The sequence below is a fragment of the Alosa alosa genome, chromosome 2, assembly GCF_017589495.1.
Source record: "Alosa alosa isolate M-15738 ecotype Scorff River chromosome 2, AALO_Geno_1.1, whole genome shotgun sequence".
Classification (NCBI taxonomy): domain Eukaryota; kingdom Metazoa; phylum Chordata; class Actinopteri; order Clupeiformes; family Clupeidae; genus Alosa; species Alosa alosa.
Window position 1 is genome coordinate 16,318,933 of NC_063190.1, and position 19,946 is coordinate 16,338,878.

Here is a 19,946-nt window from a genome sequence, read left to right on the forward strand (position 1 = left end):
TTAGGAAGGACAGGACCTGATGAGCAGTGAAGGCTATCCTGGTAGTATGATTTTTTCCCCAACTTTCAGTCCATTATGGGAATTAATTAAAGCATAGTAATGAAGGGGATCAAAAATCTGACAGATCAGATTTGTCACTCGGGAAATATTTTATGTGTACGGTTAGTCCCGTCTCCACCTAATGTCATAACTTTTTCAAAGGCAATCGGTGTACTACTCTTTCATTATTGGTGTATGTCTGGTTCTAGCATAGCATACAAAACAACAAAGCATACAAATACCCTGTTGAACTGGTTATACTTGATCATTTGATTAACTAAAGGGTGTGTTATGTGTGCTTTGTGTTTCGCTCTTGCCATGTTGATTTCATAGATGAATCTGACAGTGGGATACACAGTAAAGGTTGCGAAGAGACCAAAGAAACGAAAAGGTAATTTTCTACATTAAAATTTTGTTAATATCACAGTTGTTAAAGGAAAGGATTAGTTGTGTCTTTATATCAGATCTATCAAAACAGTTCATGGCATAGTGAAACTACTAATGGGAGATCTATGGGCAAGGACCCTGTTGCTAGATTTTGCACACACATAGGGTACTATTTTTCTTGCTTGTGAATTTCTCTTTGATTATTATTATTGTTGTTGTTGTTGTTTTAATACGTTTTCCGGGCATGAAGAATAAACACTATGTTATGCCCAACCATTATTGCTGAAGAACTACTTTGGTGGAAAAGTGTCGGTTTAATTTTGATAAATTATTGCATTTTTAATAATAATAACACAATGCATCTATATAGCGCTTTACAAGTTACCCAAAGCTCTTTACAGTGAAGGGGGAACCTCACTAACCACCACCAATGTGTATCACCCACCTGGGTCATTATGCGCATAACGCTCACCACACACCAACTTGAGGTGGAGAGGGAGGGGATGATTGAATGAGACAATTGCACTGGGGGATGATTAGGGGGCCAGATTGAATAAGCCATGTTGGGGAATTGAGTGTGTTTACTTGCCATGTATATATTAAATGTTTTAGAAAGGCAGTAATCGGTTTTAGAACAGTTAATAGTAAAAGTCAAAGGTACATTTATTTATATAGCACATTATCATACATAATCGTCATTCCATGCGCTCAACAAAAAAATAAAATGGAAATAGACAAAATATAAAAGAAGAAATAAGGGGTCTGATTTGGTTCCCTGTCATATTTCCGTTTGTTACTTTTTAGAGACTGTTATATCTTGATTCTTCTGTTAAATGAAGATTGTCTCCTAATCCCCCTGTAGGTTTTAGTGATACTGCTCTGGTCAATTCCAATATATATCTATATAGGCCCTTTTCTCAAAATTATATTTTTATCATATTCTGTGCCACAAATCTGCACTTCAATAACACTTATACCAAACACCCCACTTTTATTCCTATGTACATTCTAAAAGTTTTTACTGAAGGGTTTGTTGATATCATTCATAGTCTGATTTAGATTATATTCTAAAACAGTTCTGACTATAGTATTTCCTGATCCATGGAATGATAAAGCTGACTATGCAGTGTTTAGATTTCTGTTTTGGAAATATATGCAAAACATTTGAATAGGTAATGCCAATTTTCAAACATGATATTTCAGAAAACTTGACATGACAGGTTTCAATAAACCCGGACAGGTTCATGGTGATATGTTAGGTACAAATGGTTAAAACTAGATGTACCGCAGAGCGGTACAAAATATGACCGCCGCCCAGTCCAGCACATTTTTTCCACAAAAATAAATCACGCTGAAAGGCCTATAGGATTCTAACTGTCTCACTAAATTGCATTATCCACACTCAATTCTCACTGGTATCTGCTAGACAAGTACCAAAACATGATTAGTTCATAGATTTCACATGTAAAATTAATTTTATACAACTCCACCTCCATCTTGCCTGTTCATAATTCTGAGAAATTCTTGAATTGTGTGCATGTGTGCATGTACATGTTTATGTTGTGTGTGTGTGTGTGTGTGTGTGTGTGTGTGCGTGCTTGTGTGTTTGCCTGCGTATGTGCCTGTGCATGCATGCGTACATATGTCTACTGTGTGAGTATGTGCCAGACGTATGATTACTGTGAATGTATGTGTGTGCATGTGTATCTGTTTGTGCACATGTGTGCACATGAAATGGGTTAACATGACCCCTGGAGGCAAACATACAGAAAAAAATGGTCATCCTAGGCCCTACAGTTCTCAAGATAGGATACCCCGGTCTTTCAGTGTCCCGGGAATCCTAAATTCCTAAATGTGCTAAATGTACACACAAATTATTTTATTGTAAGGCCCCCCATGAACAAAAGTACACAAAACTTGGCAGGCATTCGGAGGGTGTCATAATGATCCTACACTTTTAATTTCGTGCAGTTTGACCTTGTCAGCCAGAGATATTGTGATGAAAAACACCTAATTTTTGCTTTTTAATTTTTAACTAGGTGGCTATACATGAAATAAGTGGTAATGGGATGGGTTGACATGCCCCCTTAAGACCAACATACATAAAAAAGGTGGACCTCCTAGGCCCTACGGTTCTCGAGATATTCACAGAAAACTGTCTCTGGCCACCTACAGGCCAGTTGGTGTATAGTAACATAAATGAATTTATTGTGTGGCCCCCATGAACGCGAATTCCACAAAACTTGGCGTGGATACAGAGGGTGTCATAATGATCCTACACTTCCAATTTTCGTGCAGTTTTGACTATGTTAGGTCACAGATACCTGCGATTACAACACCTCATTTTTACTTTTTTGTGTTTAACTAGGTGGGCTATACATGAAATTAGTGGTTATGGAATGGGTTGACATGGCCCCTTGAGATCAACATAAAAAAAATGGTCCTCCTAAACCCTACGGTTCTCGAGATATTCACAGAAAACTGTGTCTGCCCTACCCTCCTTTCGGGGTCCAGTCCAGCGGGGGGCTACAGATCAAAACTAAAAAACGATGGTTCCATGCTATCCATGTGGGGTTACATGCCCACCAAGTTTTGTGTACCCCGGTCTTTCAGTGTCCCGGGAATCCTTGACGGAAATTTGGCCATGCGAAAAAGAAAAAAAAAATAATAATCTGCTGCGCGGAGGTCATAATAAGTAAAAGATTTGTGAGATAGGTGTAAGAAAATAAAAAAATCGAGACATTTTTCTCCAAGTTCAATCACCTGACTCAAACCGGTGATTTGTTTTCATGGTTTGTTATTCCATCTTGCAATGCTTCCTTCTTGTCTGGTCTGCTAAAAAATCTCTCATGAGACCTCACTCTGCCTTTAGAAGTTAACAGATGAGCTTAAATAAGCTTTCTTGTTCTTGTATTTTGCACTCAGATTTTGGTCAAAGAATATGCCGACTACTGTGATGTTCCATACATACTACTACATGTACTACATACTTACCTTTGACATTAGTCTTTTTAGTGAAATGAAGGAAAGGAAATCTCATGGAGCAGAATCATACAACCGAGAAAAAATGAAAAGCAGAAGTTCAGCGGAAGAGGTAGAGTATCTGCACATGATGATTATGAGCCAATAATGACATGAATGTATGTATAGTGTCCTGGGTTTATAATGAATTTCTTAAGCTCAGATAAAGATTTAAGTGGTATGAGGTATAATGTAAACAGAAAGTTGCAGAGAGGGCATGATCTAATGAAATACTATGTTGCTATATCGTAATTCTTGATTTGGTCAGACTGCGGATCTAAAGGAAGAGCTGGCCTGTGCTGTCCAAGATGCCCATATGGCCCTGACTGAGAAGCACTGGTTCAATGCAAAACAGGCCTTCTTCCATGCTCTTGACATACTGGACTCTAATTTTCCACAGGTAGTCTAAATCTATCCCCAAAAGCTTTATATAAACTGAAATTGTATACATTATTTTGGTAAAGAGGGGGGAGTGGTTGCACATTGCTGTATTTGCTTTGACAGTATTGTTTTTCTTGTAGGAATTGAGTGTATCTGAGCTTGACAAACTCCTTCTGATGTATGGATATGGGACAGCTCTTCTGGAAATTGGACAGCCACAGGTGGAATATATAATATTCATTTGCAAATTACAATCATGAATCACCTGAAAATAAATAGTTTTGTCCATAGGTTCACTGAACTCATGTTTGTAGAAACACAGATTTTGATGTTTCTTTCTGTAAAGAATAGAAAGGATGTACCAGCCAACAGCATGTCTAGTCAAATGTATTCTATACAATGGTACTAGACAGTGCATGTTTCTTTCTATAAAAGATGTGATTATAAAACTTTTCTGTACTACTACCATGCTCAAATGCTGTTGAACCCTTTGGACAGGATGGTGAATATTATCTACTTACAGTTTTCAATATCCTTGTTTTTAAAATGCTTTCTCTTCCAGCCTTTTGAAATTATTTACAATATGTTGTGTTTATTTTAATCTCTGAATGAAAAACACTATTGAACTTGAAACTATTATTTTTGTAGGAGCTAGCCGAAGCCAGAAAGCAGTTTCTCCAAATGAGGTCCAGTTGTGATGGAAAGTTTCAATACTTGGTTAGCTATGGAATGGGAAAAGTATTTCTGAAAGAAAATAGGTAGGGACTCCTTAAATATTTGTAGTGTTTGTTTAGATTCAACTTTCAATGGTAATACAAAGACGTATTATGATTAAATGCCTGTAGTTTATGGTTTTTACGTTTATTTTGGCTGTGATTTACTTAATAGGTTTTCAGAGGCTCTAAACCAATTTTCGGAAGCACTGCTGGAGGTTGAGAGAAAGATAAACTCTGAAGAACTTACATGGCCAACCACAAATGTCCCTGTTAAGGAAGCCCTGGTGAAAAATATAAGGGTAGTTATTGAATTGGATTGTTGTTTTTCTTGAAAACAGTAAGAGTCAGCTTTGTCATCATGAACAGTATATTGTTCTGAACAACTTTGAACTGTACTTTTTCAGGATTTCCTTGAGGAGTCCATTGAAATTTGCAGATTCCCACCTTTGCCAGATGCAGTATGCAGACACAAAATCGGTCAAGACCATTTAAAAAAAGAAATTTACTTCACGGATCCAGGGTTTAAGGTAACTTGTTCTCTCATTTGTCACAATAAGCAAGTCTGTCTACTCAGCAGCCAATTTGGCCCAGGCCAGTGCAGTCACTAGTGGTCTTCACTTTATTCACACAAGACTATGTATCAGTAAGAATACTGTATATGCACTGTTTCCTAATCTGGAGAAATCCAAGATGGTTTTCACATTGGGTGTGCTTCTTTTCACATTGGGTGTGCACAAAGCAGTTCTGTTGACGTTCAAACAAACAGAGAGCTAGCTCGCTCCTCCCTCCTGTGCAATGGAAACTCCTAAACACGCATCTCATCGGTGATTGACTGGAACAGTTTATGTTTTTATTGTCCAGGCTGGACCAGGTTGTTTTTGTTGCCGTTTTTGGAGCCTGGGCTGGTCACAGAGACCATGTTTTTTTTTTTTTTTTTTACAGTGTATTCAGGGCACAGGCAGCTAGCGGATGGTGAGGGGATGTTTGCTGTATGTGACAAAAAATGTTTTAGCTTAGAAACTGTGTAACATCGCTTAGAGTACCTTTTAAGGTGGTTGACAGAATGCCAAGAGTGTGAAATGCTGTCATCAGAGCAAAAGTTGGCTGCTTTGTAGAGCCTAAAATGTATCATTTATAACCCTACATGTGTTATTTCATAGTTTTGAGTTTTCAGTGGTGTTTTACAATGTGAAAATTAGGGCTGTCAATCGATTAAAAAAGATTATTACGAATCACGAATTAAAAACATACTCTGTGATTAATTAATCTAAATGAATCGCATATATAATTTTTGCTGTGAAAGTATTTTAAATATTTAAATTCAAATGAATCATTGAATAATCAACATTAGTGACATTAAAGTTCAAAAACTCTTTTATTATTATTTTCACTGTTCAAATAATTGCCATAATAATCTATGATATGACCTAATATGCTGAGGAAATAAATTCAAAGTGCTTCAAATTCAAATAAATTCAAAATAAAGTGCTTCGGGAAGAAGTTTTTTTTACATACAAGGCATTTCAGGCCACAGATATAACCTAGGGGACACAATGAAAAAAAATTAATACTCCCCTCAATGTCAACACTTATTTCTTTGCATTGATGTGCGACTATAGAGTTGATGAACTCCGGTGATATGCAAATTCCTTGCTGCAGACATTGCAGAGGACTTTATTTTTTATCAACACCATCAGGCCGTTTTTTAAAAGTAAATGTTCCAATCAATGATCCAAACAGCACGTTTTCTTCTCTCTCCTTCATTTTACAGTCTAATTTTTACTGACTAGAACGACTCTGGGTCAAAGGTCATACGGAATCGATTAATCTGCACTAATTGTTTTAATCAGTTATTTTGACAGCCCTAGTAAAAATAGTTCCAAAAAGAAGGAACCATAAAAGAGTAGGTGTTTCAAAACTGTAATTTCAAAATGGTAGTGTAACTATTATTATGACCGCCGCGCAGCGAAGCGGTGGTCATATAGGTTTAGTCAGATTTTTTTTTTTTTTTTTTTTTTTTTTTTTTTTTTTTTTTTTTTTGCCCAAATTTCCGTCAATGATTCCCGGGACACTGAAAGACCGGGTACACCTAAACTTGGTGGACATGTAACCCCACATGGATAGCATGGAACCATCGTTTTTTTTTTTTTTTTGTAGCCCCCGCTGAATTGGACCCCCGAAAGGAGGGTAGGGCAGACACAGTTTTCTGTGAATATCTCGAAAACCGTAGGGTTTAGGAGGACCATTTTTTTTTTTTGTATGTTGATCTCAAGGGGCCATGTCAACCCATTCCATAACCACTCATTTCATGTATAGCGCCACCTAGTTAAACACAAAAAAGTAAAAATGAGGTGGTGTAATTGAAGGTATCTGTGACCTAACATAGTCAAAACTGCACGAAATTGGAAGTGTAGGATCATTATGACACCCTCTGTATGCACGCCAAGTTTTGTGGAATTCCGTTCATGGGGGGCCACACAATAAAATAATTTATGTGTACATTTAGTGACGTACACCAACAAGGATTCCCGGGACACTGAAAGACCGGGGTACACAAAACTTGGTGAGCATGTACCCCCACATGGATAGCATGGAACCGTCATTTTTCGTTTTCATCTGCAGCCCCCCCGCTGGACTGGACCCCCCGAAAGGAGGGTAGGGCAGACACAGTTCTCTGTGAATCTTTTATGGTATGTTGGTCTCAAGGGCCCACATCAACCTGGCTCATAATCACTCATTTGTGATTTGCCCCCCCCCCCCGGTAAAAAATGAAAATCAGTAGGATTGAAAGAAAGCCAAAATAAATATTCATCATCATCATCATCATCATGGCTGCATTTTCAGTATTGGCGAGAAGTAGTCGTTTGTCCACTAGATGGCGATCGTTGCAGTGAGGCGTAATTTTGTTGGAAGTTAAAAGTGGGTTGGAAAAAACAATGGACGCTTCATACAAGGACTGTAATTTACTGCAGCGAACATCTAATAAGGATAGGACGATGTTCACATGAAGTGTAATTCCCATTTCTTCTTGAAGCCGAAATAAATCTGAGGATGTTTATCGGACATGCTTGGTTTTACTGCAGATGCGTTAATCTTGTAATATCAATAAGGACCTAGTTAATGTTACCGTTAAGCGTTGGTTGAGTGATGGAGGCCCATTTGATTGATTGCATTTGTAGAAAACTATAAATGCGGTTATACCAAGCAAATTGATAGCAGCACTGTTTGTATATTTTCGACTGTTATTTATTGCGTGCTACATGCTACAAAATCATTCTGTGCAATGGAAGATCTACCAACGTTACAACCGGTCTGATACAGTTTTGCCTATACATGCGCGGAGACTGAGACGCCTGTTTATTTTGTTTTAAGTGCGTGCAGGGTGTGAGAGGGGAATCGATGTGCTTTGATTCCAGCTTGGTAGTTGTAGTCTGTGAAATTAAAAAGCACGTGTGTGTGAAGTATCCAAACAATGACACCTTCATTTCATTATGGCTGCTTTTAGCAACATACCACCTACTAGCTACTGTGTAGTGGGTCCCATTTAGAAGTGGCTACTTCATTCGCGCTTTCCTTGACTCATGGAGCTGCGTGAATGTTATTACAACTTTTCGCCACGATATGGCAGTTTAAGTCCGCTTGATACTGTAAGTCGTAAGCCATTGGTTTCCAAAGGAGATTTTATTTGTGTCGCCAGCATAGCCTATTGACAATTTATGTTGTAAATAGGCCTACCTTATAATCCTACCTGTAGCTTAGGGAAGCTAACAGCTTTCTATTAGGATCTAGTTTGTTAGTTACAGTTTTGTCATAACTCCCTAATGCATTTTTGCATTTAGAATAGCCAGAGCGTGTATATCTCAATCTGAAAATTAAACAATATCGGATGACTATGGACTAGGCTGGGTGAACCCAGCCTGATCTGCCCGCTATTTATTTTTTGATTTCTTAAAAGATTGAGCTTGGTCTGATGAAAGCCAGACTAGCCATGGACCTCAGTTAAACAATGCAAGGGAACATGAATCAGCCTATATTTGCACGAACAATAACGGACAAAAGCTCTTCAACTTTGGCCCGTTAAAATGTGTATGAACAGTCTAGCGACGCATTTCATCAAGGCCCATTTGGACATGTCAGTTATTTGCACCACTGGTTAGATGTAAAACAGCATTTCGTTTCAGACTAGGCTACTGTTACTTAATTTGTGCATTAACAATAACGTTTCAGACTACTGTTACTTAATTTGTGCATTGACAATAAAGTATTACATGAACTAAAGATGACACAAATCTTATGTAGAAGAAGAAACATTCACAAAAAATCCATTCATCCAAAAATGATCTTTGTTTTTGATAGCTGTTGAAAACGGCATGGAACTGACAGAGATGTTTTTGTTTATAAATAAATCAATAAATAAATAAATAACATTATGCTGATACCTTTTGCTTTTCCCAAATACAATGTAGCCTACAGGTGTAAGTGACCTTTCATCAATCCAGTTGCAATGGATGAACTGTGATGAACTGCCCTACTTGTGATTGTTTAGAGATTTTAAAGGTTTTATAACAATGCTACATCTTCTTTGGCTATTCTACAATCTATTCACCTTTTCAGCACCAGTAGGCTACTTTCTGTGCAGCCGCACACACACACTCAGGCATGCCAAACAAGCATACACAAAAGTTTCAAGAGTGGGGGATGGAGTAAAATATGGAGACAAATTGAAGTGTGATTTATTTTCGCGGAACGGATGTACAGGACTGAGCGGCGGTCATATTTTGTACCGCTATGCGGTACATCTAGTTCTATAAACAGTAGTGCAACTAAATTATAAAAAAAAAACAATCTGGGCCTGTATTCACAAAGAATCTTACGGCTAAAAGTAGCTCCTAAGTGGCAAATTTTGGAGAAAGTCCTAAATATAATAGGCGTGTCAGTTGTAACTTTACAGCTCCTAATTTTTTGGACCAAGATTAATTCAATCACGCTGAAAGGCCTATATGATTCTAACTGTCTCTCTAAATTGCATTATCCACACTCAATTCTCACTGGTATCTGCTAGACAAGAAGTACCAAAACATTATTAGTTCATAGATTTCACATGTAAAATTCATTTTATACAACCCCACCCCCATCTTGCCTGTTCATAATTCTAAGAAATTCTTTAATTGTGTGCATGTGTGTGTGTACACGTTTATGTTTATGTGTGTGGGTGTGTGTGTGTACTTCTTGTCTCCGGCCACCTACAGGCCAGTTGGTGTATAGTAACATAAATTAATTGATTGTGTGGCCCCCATGAACGGAATTCCACGAAACTTGGCGTGCATTCAGAGGGTGTCATAATGATCCTACACTTCCAATTTCGTGCAGTTTTGACTATGTTAGGTCACAAATACCTGCGATTACAACACCTCATTTTTACTTTTTTGTGTTTAACTAGGTGGCGCTATACATGAAATGAGTGGTTATGGAATGGGTTGACATGGCCCCTTGAGATCAACATACAAAAAAAAAAGGTCCTCCTAAACCTTACGGTTCTCGAGAAATTCACAGAAAACTGTGTCTGCCCTACCCTCCTTTCGGGGGGGTGCAGTCCAGCGGGGGGGGCTACAGATCAAAACGAAAAACGATGGTTCCATGCTGTCCATATGGGGTTACATGCCCACCAAGTTTCGTCTACTCCGGTCTTTCAGTGTCCCGGGAATCCTTGACGGAAATTTGGACATGCGAAAAAGAAAAAAAAAAGAAAAAATCTGACTAAAACTAAACCGCTTCGCTGCGCGGCGGTCATAATAATTAAATTGATTCTCATCTATGAAAATGTGTCTTCACACAGACTAATTTCAAAAACATAACAAAGATACCGCATCAATTTGTAGTTATTACAATTACTAGGCTATTGGCTTTGTCTTTATTTATTGTATCTATTTGTTTATCTCTTGTCCTTCACTGTGCTCGTATAGCACATGCCTACTCACCAGCACAGACCTGCTGCCAGTCAACCAATGACCGTGGTCACTGCAAGCGAGCTTGTCTGTGAGATAATGATAATTGGATCGAGCAGTTAATCAAGCAAAATTCTTAAACAATATTTTGATTCATTTCAAGGTTACCTGTTGTGGTGAGGCAAAAATCAAGTTGTAGTTTAAAACATTCAACTTTAGTTTATTTAGGAAAAGGCACTGTAGTTCATTGTATAGCTCTGATAAACAGCTCTGAGTATTTTAGAAGGGAGTCACTTGGCCTGGTTGCTCACGGAACAGGACGCAGAAGTCAAAAAGGGAGATCCAAGGTCTAACAGGAGCCAAGGAGCAGGACCGGAGCACTCAATGCTTAACTTGTTTTTATTTGTGCAAACTGACTAACGTTTCGACGCCCATGCGTCTTCAGAGTCAAACAGAGTTTCAGAGTTTGACTCTGAAGAAGACGCATGGGCGTCGAAAGAGCTGCCCTCTTCCCATTTATTATTCTGAGCAATAATATTTTCACAGGGATTTCATCGTATCGTATGCAGTCAGAGTTGTGTTGTGGAATTCCATACCAGCTGTTGGAAGAAATTTAAGACTGCTACATTCTCTGACAAAACAGATAAGGTAACAGTTTCTTTAGTATGCTATTTTTTGTTTTTGTTTTTGTCTTGAAGCATTGAGTTAACCTGAATATTTTTGCAGGATTTCCTACAAAGCACTTGCTTCACCCCTGACTGCACTGGCACAATTAGTCAAGTAGTGATTGTCGGGTCTACTGGAGTTACTAAATGTGAGGTAAGGTTGTGGAGTTTGCAAGTGGCTCAATTATGATAATACATTAGATTTTTTATTTTGTAATATTGCTAACCGTGTGATATTCATCCCCTGCAGTTTGAATCTGCCATCCCAAAACAAACCTTGCAGAGACCAAAAATAAAGCAACGATCAACACGGTGAGCCATTTGAACTTTTAATTACACCATTCAACTGCTGCTTCACATCACATATTTCTGTGGACTATGTCAGGAAAGGATCATCATAGGTGACAATCTGGCTGTGGAGCCACATATATTAAAAATCTTGGCTCTCAGGGTTATTTCAGAAATGTTATGCGGGAAGAGACTGATCACCAATCACCAATTAATGGGGATCTATGAAGGGAATTCATAACAGTAAACATGGTGGATTTGTAACTGGGTTTGTAATCAAGTCCTACCCTGTGATATTGTTTGAAACTGCATATCTGACATTTTACCTCACCTTATGTTTCTCCATAGGTAAATGTGTTACAATGAACAACTCAACACACAAAGAATTAATAATCAAATATTTTTTAGACTTATTAAATGTCTGTTTGGCCATCCTATGTGGAATTGTTGATCTGTCTCTAGTCAAGAAGGGGGTAATATATATATTTTTTGTTCTAGTCCTAAAGCCGTAAAAATCAAAGAAGACCAAAAACTGAAGCACAGCAGACAGATGGCCTCTGTTTCAGTCCAGGATGACTTGATCATAGAACAGAAAGTCAGCATTGGAGAATGTGTCCCGAAAGGTATTGATGGACCAGTCCAAGCTTGGCTTGATGAGGATCATGTCTTACGTCAAATTGGTGAAATGAGAGACAGCTTTGGAGATGGAACCCTTGGTGTGTCTGCTTTTATGACTTTTCTGAAGCCATGGGCTGAAAGAGATTTGGCCAAAGGCCTTGAGTGTCCAGGACTAAATGAGGAGGAGCCAGCAGTGCTTAAGGATGTGGTTGGTATGCTTCTACAGAGGAAAAGCAGAGTGTGGGCAAGAATATTTATCCATGTTCTCAGTGCCTGTGCTGACCTGAAACCAAAGCTATTGGAGTGGGCTCAGCATTTGAATAATCAAGGTAAAATATGTGCTACAATGCATGCATTTTTATTTTGTTGTCAGGTTTTAATCAAATGTGGGTCCTCCTGAAAGACCTTTGTTAAGAAGATTGATTTTATTTTTCACAGGTCTAAAAACAGCCAAGACATTCATTGAGCGTTATGCAGAACCCTTAGAGGAATTGGACCTTGGACTTTTGCTTATATTCCCCCCATTGCAAGACGCCCTTATTGAAAGGTTTGGGACAATGCCGGATTTGTTTATCAGTGCTGAATTAACTATTACAGAGTACCTAAGACAGGCCTCACCACATGAAATGCGTTTGTTTATCTGGACACTTGAGCAACACAGAGATGAATACCCCTCCTGCCATACAGCCTTAGATGAGTATTTTGCAACAGGTGAGTGGTATATGTCCTTTGATTAGTGTGTCAGAAATCTTGAATTAGTATATGAAAAGTATTTAGAAATCTTGTTTTCTTCAGCATTATCCAGAATTATGAGCTATGGCTATTTTCTCAATGGACAAATCTCAGTACACATAAGGACAACAGTATTATATTGATAAATATGAATATAATGCCACTTAAGCGGTTAATTGTTAAATTGAAACATACATAGACATACATGAATGCAGTAAAAATACATCAGAGAATGACATACAAATAAAAAGTTTAAACAAAATAAATTAAATTGGTAAAAGCAGTAACAAACACAATTAATATGCAACACCAAATTGATGAAAAGTAATGAAGTCTACTCCAAACCAAATCTAACCAACCACATTGAAGTGCTGAAATATGACTTCATCTAAACTTTTGTTGGCTTAACTGCTGATTTATTTCCCCAACTATATGAACCTTACATTCAATGTCACTGTCCATTATGGCATTATTTAGACATTTCTCACTAATATATGAAATCCTTACTGTGGACATGTTTGTTTGTTTGTTTGTTTGTTTGTTTGTTCTCATGTAAAGTTCCATTTAGGTGTCACAACATTTCTGATCTTTATGTACTTGATAGAATTACTGCTGTGTTGTTCATGACCACTGATGAATATTTGTCTCTACATTTGACAGATTGTAGTTATTTGGTAATCAAAAAGACAGAACATGAAAGCCCAGCTGTAAGTATTACATTCACTGACCGTTCTATCTTGACCATTATAATGTTAACCTATTACAACAACATTACATTGCGTTTCTGATTGTCAAAATAGGGCCCTTTATGTCAGATCACACAAATTGTACACTACACACCTTTTTTAGAATCTGCATCATAAGAAGAGCAAGAGCAAAAGGAAAAAACACAAAGAGCCCAACTCAAAGGTTAGTGCAGTTACTGTAATGTTATTCTGTTCAATATATTTGTCCTGGCATTGAAGTAAATTGAATCACCTTGGTTCTGTAGTCTTTTCTTGTCTTGTCTGGCATGGGCACTGGATCCATAAGAGAAGAAAAAGAAGATGATTATCTTTATGAAGAGGATTCATTGTGAGTTCCTCGTAATCATGGTCATCCTACTGTATGTGTTCTAATGTTCTGTCTGTCTAATAACAGGCTTCTGTAACTTTTGTCTTCTAGCAGCATGCTTCTTGACAGCCTTGATTCGTTTACCATTCCTGATTACCTACAAGACCAAGTTGCAGAGTTTGAAGAGGAATGTGTAGGTGCTGGAGATTCTATTCATATTAGGAGAAATCTATACAAAATTCCAGATCCAACAAGAGAACATTTGTATGAGTAAGTACTCTAAACGTACAGCACTTACATTCATTGTAATTTTTTAATAACTCATAAGGAAAGTGAGAATTTCACCACTATGTTTTCCCATTTGTTCAGTTATTTTGCTCAAGTTTTAGAGGAACATGGACCTTTGAAAACTGACCATCCATTACTTGTGGGAGAGGTAGAAAACTTCCCTTCTGATGCTCTGAAAAAAATTGATGAATCTGGAGGACTGAAACCTTTCCTACTGGAGTCTTCACGATTTGTTATGAAGGATGACGTTATTGCCTTATTGAAACATGCTGGAGTGCTTCAGAATGTGTCTCTGGAACAAATGGATATCTCATGTTGCTGCCATTTTCAGGATGTTGGAACCATTCTTAACCCATTAGCAGAAGAATTTTACCCAACAATTTGTAGGACGAGAAATGCCACTTCTGGGGATTTGTGTAACAGAGCATTTGGAGATTCCAGCTGTGTGCCATATACAAGACCTGTTCATGAATGCCGACATGTGCCCCATCTTCAGAAATCTTGTTCTCGAACATCAAAGTCCTCGCACACACCCTTTGGCTCTACTAATGAAACCCCTCTACCTCGAAGACATTTTGAAGGATGTGGTACTGCTATTCCCTTCTCCTCTATTAGGCAGACAGGTGCATGTTTATCATCAGATGCTGTACAGGATTGGAAAATGGAATTAGTTGCTTCTTATAATGAGAGGGTCGATGGAAGTAATACTAGCTTCCACCATGGAGTGGCAACTAGCAATGAACAGGTAGGGGTATTTGAATTGGATTGAATGGTTCATCAAAATGATTGCCATTGCTAAAAGTGTCCTTTTAATTTTAGGCATTTTCTTCAATGGGAGACGATGTCGCAGTTAATACTGAGGCATATCACCTCTTTGAAAATCTGAAAGTGAGTATAAAGAGGCTTAGGGCTTCCTTCCACTTTTCATTTGAGTGTTATATCTTGGGTGTTAATGACTCTTGAGTTCTTGTCTCTTTTTATTTGTGTCAGGGCGATATGACAAACAAAGAAAAAAACAACATGGAGTGTAAAAAGGAAATACCACAACTAAAAAAAGACCTTGAGTCTGATATTCAGAGGAGAAACACTGATTTAGCTCAACATAGAGATGTTTATGAAGAAATCTGTCAGCAAATAGAGGTAATTAGTGAAAATTCATCAAATAAATGTACAGGTGGGTCTCAAAAAATTAGAATATTGTAAAAAAGTTCATTTTCCCCCTACTTTATCTTGTAACAAACTTAGACTGAATTTGTCTCTATATTGTTTAATTGTTCATAGAAACACACATTTGTGGATTCAAATATATAGTGTATATTTATTTGTGACTAGTTGATGAGATACTTAGCCGTAACCATTAAGATTAAAACCAAAAAAAAATGGCTTGAAATATTTCACTTTATATCTAATGAATATATACAGGGTTTCCGCGGGTCATTAAAAAGCATGAAAAGTAATTAAATAGATTTTGTGAAAATTCAGGCATGAAATGGCATGAAAAAGCATGAACTTTGATGTTCGGAGGCATTAAAAATTATGTAAACTTTTCACAACTTATTTTGATTATATAAACATCTAAATCTAATTTTGATCGGAAGTATAGCGTAATGGTTGACAGGCAGAACCTTTTACTTTTTTTACTGCCGGTGCACAAAGTCGCGACACTGGATGCTAGTAATGCAACGTGCTGTGAGTGTATCTGCAGTTGGACATGGGCATGAAATTAGTTTAAAGTGGCATGAAAAAGCATGAAATGAGATTTGCTGATACCTGCAGAAACCCTGATATTTGGGGGAGGGGGAATATTTTCCACGATATTCCGATTTCCTTAGACCCACCTGTGTAGCCTATACCTTTTTGTTTCCTGTCGTTTTGTATTCCTTTTCATACATTTATGTTTGTCCTGTTTGTCTTTTTTATATTTTAGAAAATCAATAAGGAACTTTGTTTATTACAACAAAAGTTTGATGAAGAGATGGAAATGTATCAGCCAGAGAAAAAGGAAAACCAGGAAACACTGAATATTTTGAAAGCACAAATAAGCAGTTCGTCAACAACAAATGAGAGGTTTAATTGCCATTTTTTCTGTCCTTTATTTATTTGCTTCACATGTTCTTAGTTTAATTGAAGGGGAGTTTTTTTTTTTTTTGAGAATTTTGGATTACATGGTGTTGAGAGATAGAAGTAGTCCCCATGTCGTCACAACACGTTTTGTCATTTCTGCTGTAACAGTTACAGTTTTACAGCCAAGCAATAATCTGCCATTGCAACTAATCAACTCTTTCTTTTTTAGTGTTGCAAAGGACATCATGGAGCAGAATAAGACGTATGAGACAAAACTTATTTATTTCACTACAATAAGGCAAGTACTTACCCAGATGAAAATGGTTATAAGCACATTTAACAGCTTGAGCTAATTGAAGACTTCTGAAACCGTAAGAATTTAAATATTGTGCAATAATTTCACAGCAACCAGTTGGCTGCTGAAAAAGCAGATTTGAAGCGTGAAATTGACAGGTACAAGCAGTTGTCTGCAAGACAAACCAAAAGGTCTCAACTAGCTGGGATTTTGATGATTGAGAGCCGTCAAGCCCAAGGCCTCAGAGAACTGAAAAAATGTGCTGTCCGGGGTAGAACCATTATCAACCGCATCACTGAACTCTTCTCTAGGTAAGGATCCAGAAAGACGTTGGTGATTTACATCCATGTAAGCATATGTATTTCATGGCACTTGTGTTTTGTCCTAAGGTACCCTTCTTCGGGACTTGAAGGACTTATTGATTCATGGAAGGCTTGTGTCCACGATGCAGAGCAAAAAATTTCCCAAACCCAGGTGGGTTTCCTACCTCTGTGTGCTTGGAAGTGTAATTCATTTTTGTTGCTAATCCACAGATTTAATCACAGATTGTCATATTGGATTTGGCCATACCTACATTGCCAGTTTTTTTCTATACACTTCTAATTCAACAATAATGAACATTGACATTTCAAGCAATTTGTTAATTGCAAATTAACCCTCGCCACAGGGGTGCCCCAAGGCTTGGTGCTGGGGCCCCTTCTGTTTGCCATATACAGTACACCACCTCGCTGGGCCCGATTACTCGCATGGCTTCTATCACCCAACGATGCCCAACTATATCTGTCTTTCCCGCCTTACGACACCGCGGTCTCGGTACAGATCTCTGATTGTCTCGCTGACATATGCACTTGGATGAAGGAACGCCACCTCCAACTAAATCTCTTTACAGCCAAACAAACCATACAACACAACATCAACAACAAAATTGATACCTTCTCTCTTGCTCCTACTAAGGTTGCAAGAAACTTGGGTGTCATGCTTGATGACCAGCTAACCTTCTCTGACCAGGTTGCCTCTGCTGCCCAGTCGTGCTGCTTCACATTATTCAATATAAGAAAAAAAACAGGCCATACCTAACCCAACACACCAACCAGCTCTTGGTACAGACCATGGTTATCTCTCACCTTGACTACTGCACTGCCCTCCTCTCGGGCCTTTCGGCTTGAGTGGTGAAACCACTACAGATGGTTCAGAACACTGTGGCGTGTTTGCTTTTAAATCAGCCGAAAAGGGCACAGGTTATTGAGTTCATTGAGCTCCACTGGCTACCCTGAACCGCCCACATCAAATTCAAGTCACTAATGCATGCTTACAAAGTCATGGCTGGATCTGCTCCCACCTACTTAAATGCTCACGTAAAGGCTATATTACCCCTTAGTCGCTTTGTTACTCCTAGAAATGTTGCCTGCCACTGCCGCCCCTACACACATGGCAATCCAGACTATGTTCATTTGTAGCTCCCCGATGGTGGAACAGCCTACCAAGGTCTACCCGAGCAAGGGCGTCCATCTCTATCTTCAAGAAGCTACTAAAGACCCAATTCTTCCAAGAATACATCCTCTCCTAACACCCAACAACCCAAAAAGCTAACATACACTTTACACTTACCTTTCTTCCCTCCTCGATGCCCTTCTTCTACCACTATTTCTTACCACTATACACTTTGACTAGTACTTAAAACTTCTGCACTCTTATCCATTGGTAGTAGTATTTATTTAGTAATATTAACAGTGACCTAAGCCTCCTCTGCATTGTAGCTTGAATGTTATTCCTCGTTAAGTACATAGCTTTGGATAAAAGCTAAATGAGTAAATGGTAATGTCTGCTAAATGAATAAATAGAAATGTAATCATGATCATCTATCAGAAAACATGGAACCAGTTATGTGGTTGCCCAGCAACATTGCTTAAAAGGTTGCCCAATGTACATGTATTAACACCATAATGTTGTGATGTTTGTATAAAACTTTTAAGATAAGATGCTTTTATTGCCACACAACAATGTTGATGGTAATTGTTTGGCACAGCAAGAAGGTATCACAGTACAGTGGGGAAAAAAGACTGAAGTAAGTTTTGACTTTGCTTAATGATTCAGGCTCGGTACAGGCAGCAGATGGAACTGTTTAAGAATGGGACAATGCTGTGCAGGCTACCCCAGATTTCTGTGCCCGCATGCCCCCCAACACCCTCCGAGCCGGTAAGAAAAAGGAATATGAACTCGGTGTGTATGGTAATAGTCCATTGTATTGCTTATTTTAATTAGTCATGTCGCAGGAAACCATTTTTTCTTGTTTGCTTTAAAAAAAAAATGTGACTAGGGTACTTACCGGGCTTTCAAAGTGGACTGTTCCCTTCTCTGCCTGTAATGACCATAGTAAGGAAATGGTCATTTCAAGCCAACTATAGTCCATTGCTGATATGATATTGCTCTTGGGTCTTTCTCACAATGTGTAATGGTAGGTTGCCTTCGCAGAGAATTTTGCTTCGCTCTCATTGAGGTTGAAAGGGGGGCGATGAGAGTGAGTTCGACGAGGCAAGCGAAACAGAGTTAGGGAAAGTTTAACTTTATTCAAATGATAATAGAACCAATGTGATGGTATAGAACCAATCGGCCCGTAACATGAAAATATTCATATGATTAAAAGGTGCTATTGGTGCTTGTATCAACACAGATTGTTTTTTATATGTCACACAAACTTAAACAGGGAAAATAGACCACTGTAGATATTAGTTTAAACACTGAAACTTTTCAGCTAGCTGACAGTTTGAGCTGACATTTGTTTCTGTATGACTGTGGTGCTATGTCCTGCCTCTGTTTTGCATAGATTTTGGACCCAGAGTCATCTACATATCATCTTGGATTAAGACAAATATACTCACACCAGAGTGCCCAGATGCCAGCTAGCTTCTCAAATCAGAACTTTCTCCAATGGGCTGACATGCCTGCCCATGGAACAAAGGCACAAAATATCCTTGAGAAGATGGCCGATCACTTAATCACCATGTTTCCTCATTTTGAAAGGTGAGTCCTTAGAAAGGGTCCATGTCATCTGTCTTGCCGTTAACCAGCACCCACAAACTCCAATTTATTGCCTCTCTAATTTAACGTGTCTCTTGTTTCAGGGAAACCATCATAACATTAATTAATGAAGTGATGTCTGCACATGGAGGACATCCTTTGTCGCTGTCTTATGAAGACACAATTAGAACAGTAACCCAGCACATTTTGAAATCATCAGAAGATGAACAGGTGAACAAGGCGAAAAATTGAATTACACTAATGAATAGACTAGGATGAGGTTGATAAAGTACTAGCTGTGATGCCAACTGACTATAGAGTCACCTTGCATTTCCTGAATGAAGACAAAAAAGTTGCACTGGTACACACCAACACGACAACAACACGTTACATATATGTAGTGCTTTTCTCAACACTCAAAGTGCTTTACATGGAA

The 19,946-nt window shown here is 38.3% G+C and overlaps 1 protein-coding gene across 4 annotated transcripts in view; it reads left to right on the plus strand.

The window, feature by feature from the left end:
* The window catches only part of ttc3 (tetratricopeptide repeat domain 3), a 46,413-nt gene that overhangs the window by 23,373 nt on the left and 3,094 nt on the right, over positions 1–19,946 (plus strand). For 3 of the 4 annotated variants that reach the window (XM_048234077.1, XM_048234058.1, XM_048234067.1), the window contains exons 15-41: positions 5–41; positions 373–430; positions 3,433–3,520; positions 3,716–3,847; positions 3,969–4,049; positions 4,477–4,586; positions 4,717–4,843; positions 4,949–5,071; positions 11,036–11,137; positions 11,216–11,308; positions 11,405–11,466; positions 11,941–12,389; positions 12,499–12,771; positions 13,453–13,499; positions 13,642–13,701; positions 13,784–13,866; positions 13,957–14,115; positions 14,215–14,878; positions 14,953–15,021; positions 15,124–15,273; positions 16,061–16,200; positions 16,427–16,495; positions 16,603–16,803; positions 16,882–16,966; positions 18,587–18,688; positions 19,317–19,513; positions 19,615–19,741. In XM_048234077.1, the coding sequence (XP_048090034.1) occupies positions 5–41; positions 373–430; positions 3,433–3,520; positions 3,716–3,847; positions 3,969–4,049; positions 4,477–4,586; positions 4,717–4,843; positions 4,949–5,071; positions 11,036–11,137; positions 11,216–11,308; positions 11,405–11,466; positions 11,941–12,389; positions 12,499–12,771; positions 13,453–13,499; positions 13,642–13,701; positions 13,784–13,866; positions 13,957–14,115; positions 14,215–14,878; positions 14,953–15,021; positions 15,124–15,273; positions 16,061–16,200; positions 16,427–16,495; positions 16,603–16,803; positions 16,882–16,966; positions 18,587–18,688; positions 19,317–19,513; positions 19,615–19,741 (3,888 nt within the window). The remainder of the gene's footprint in view (positions 1–4; positions 42–372; positions 431–3,432; positions 3,521–3,715; positions 3,848–3,968; positions 4,050–4,476; positions 4,587–4,716; positions 4,844–4,948; positions 5,072–11,035; positions 11,138–11,215; positions 11,309–11,404; positions 11,467–11,940; positions 12,390–12,498; positions 12,772–13,452; positions 13,500–13,641; positions 13,702–13,783; positions 13,867–13,956; positions 14,116–14,214; positions 14,879–14,952; positions 15,022–15,123; positions 15,274–16,060; positions 16,201–16,426; positions 16,496–16,602; positions 16,804–16,881; positions 16,967–18,586; positions 18,689–19,316; positions 19,514–19,614; positions 19,742–19,946) is intronic. The other variant, XM_048234073.1, reaches the window with a different exon arrangement.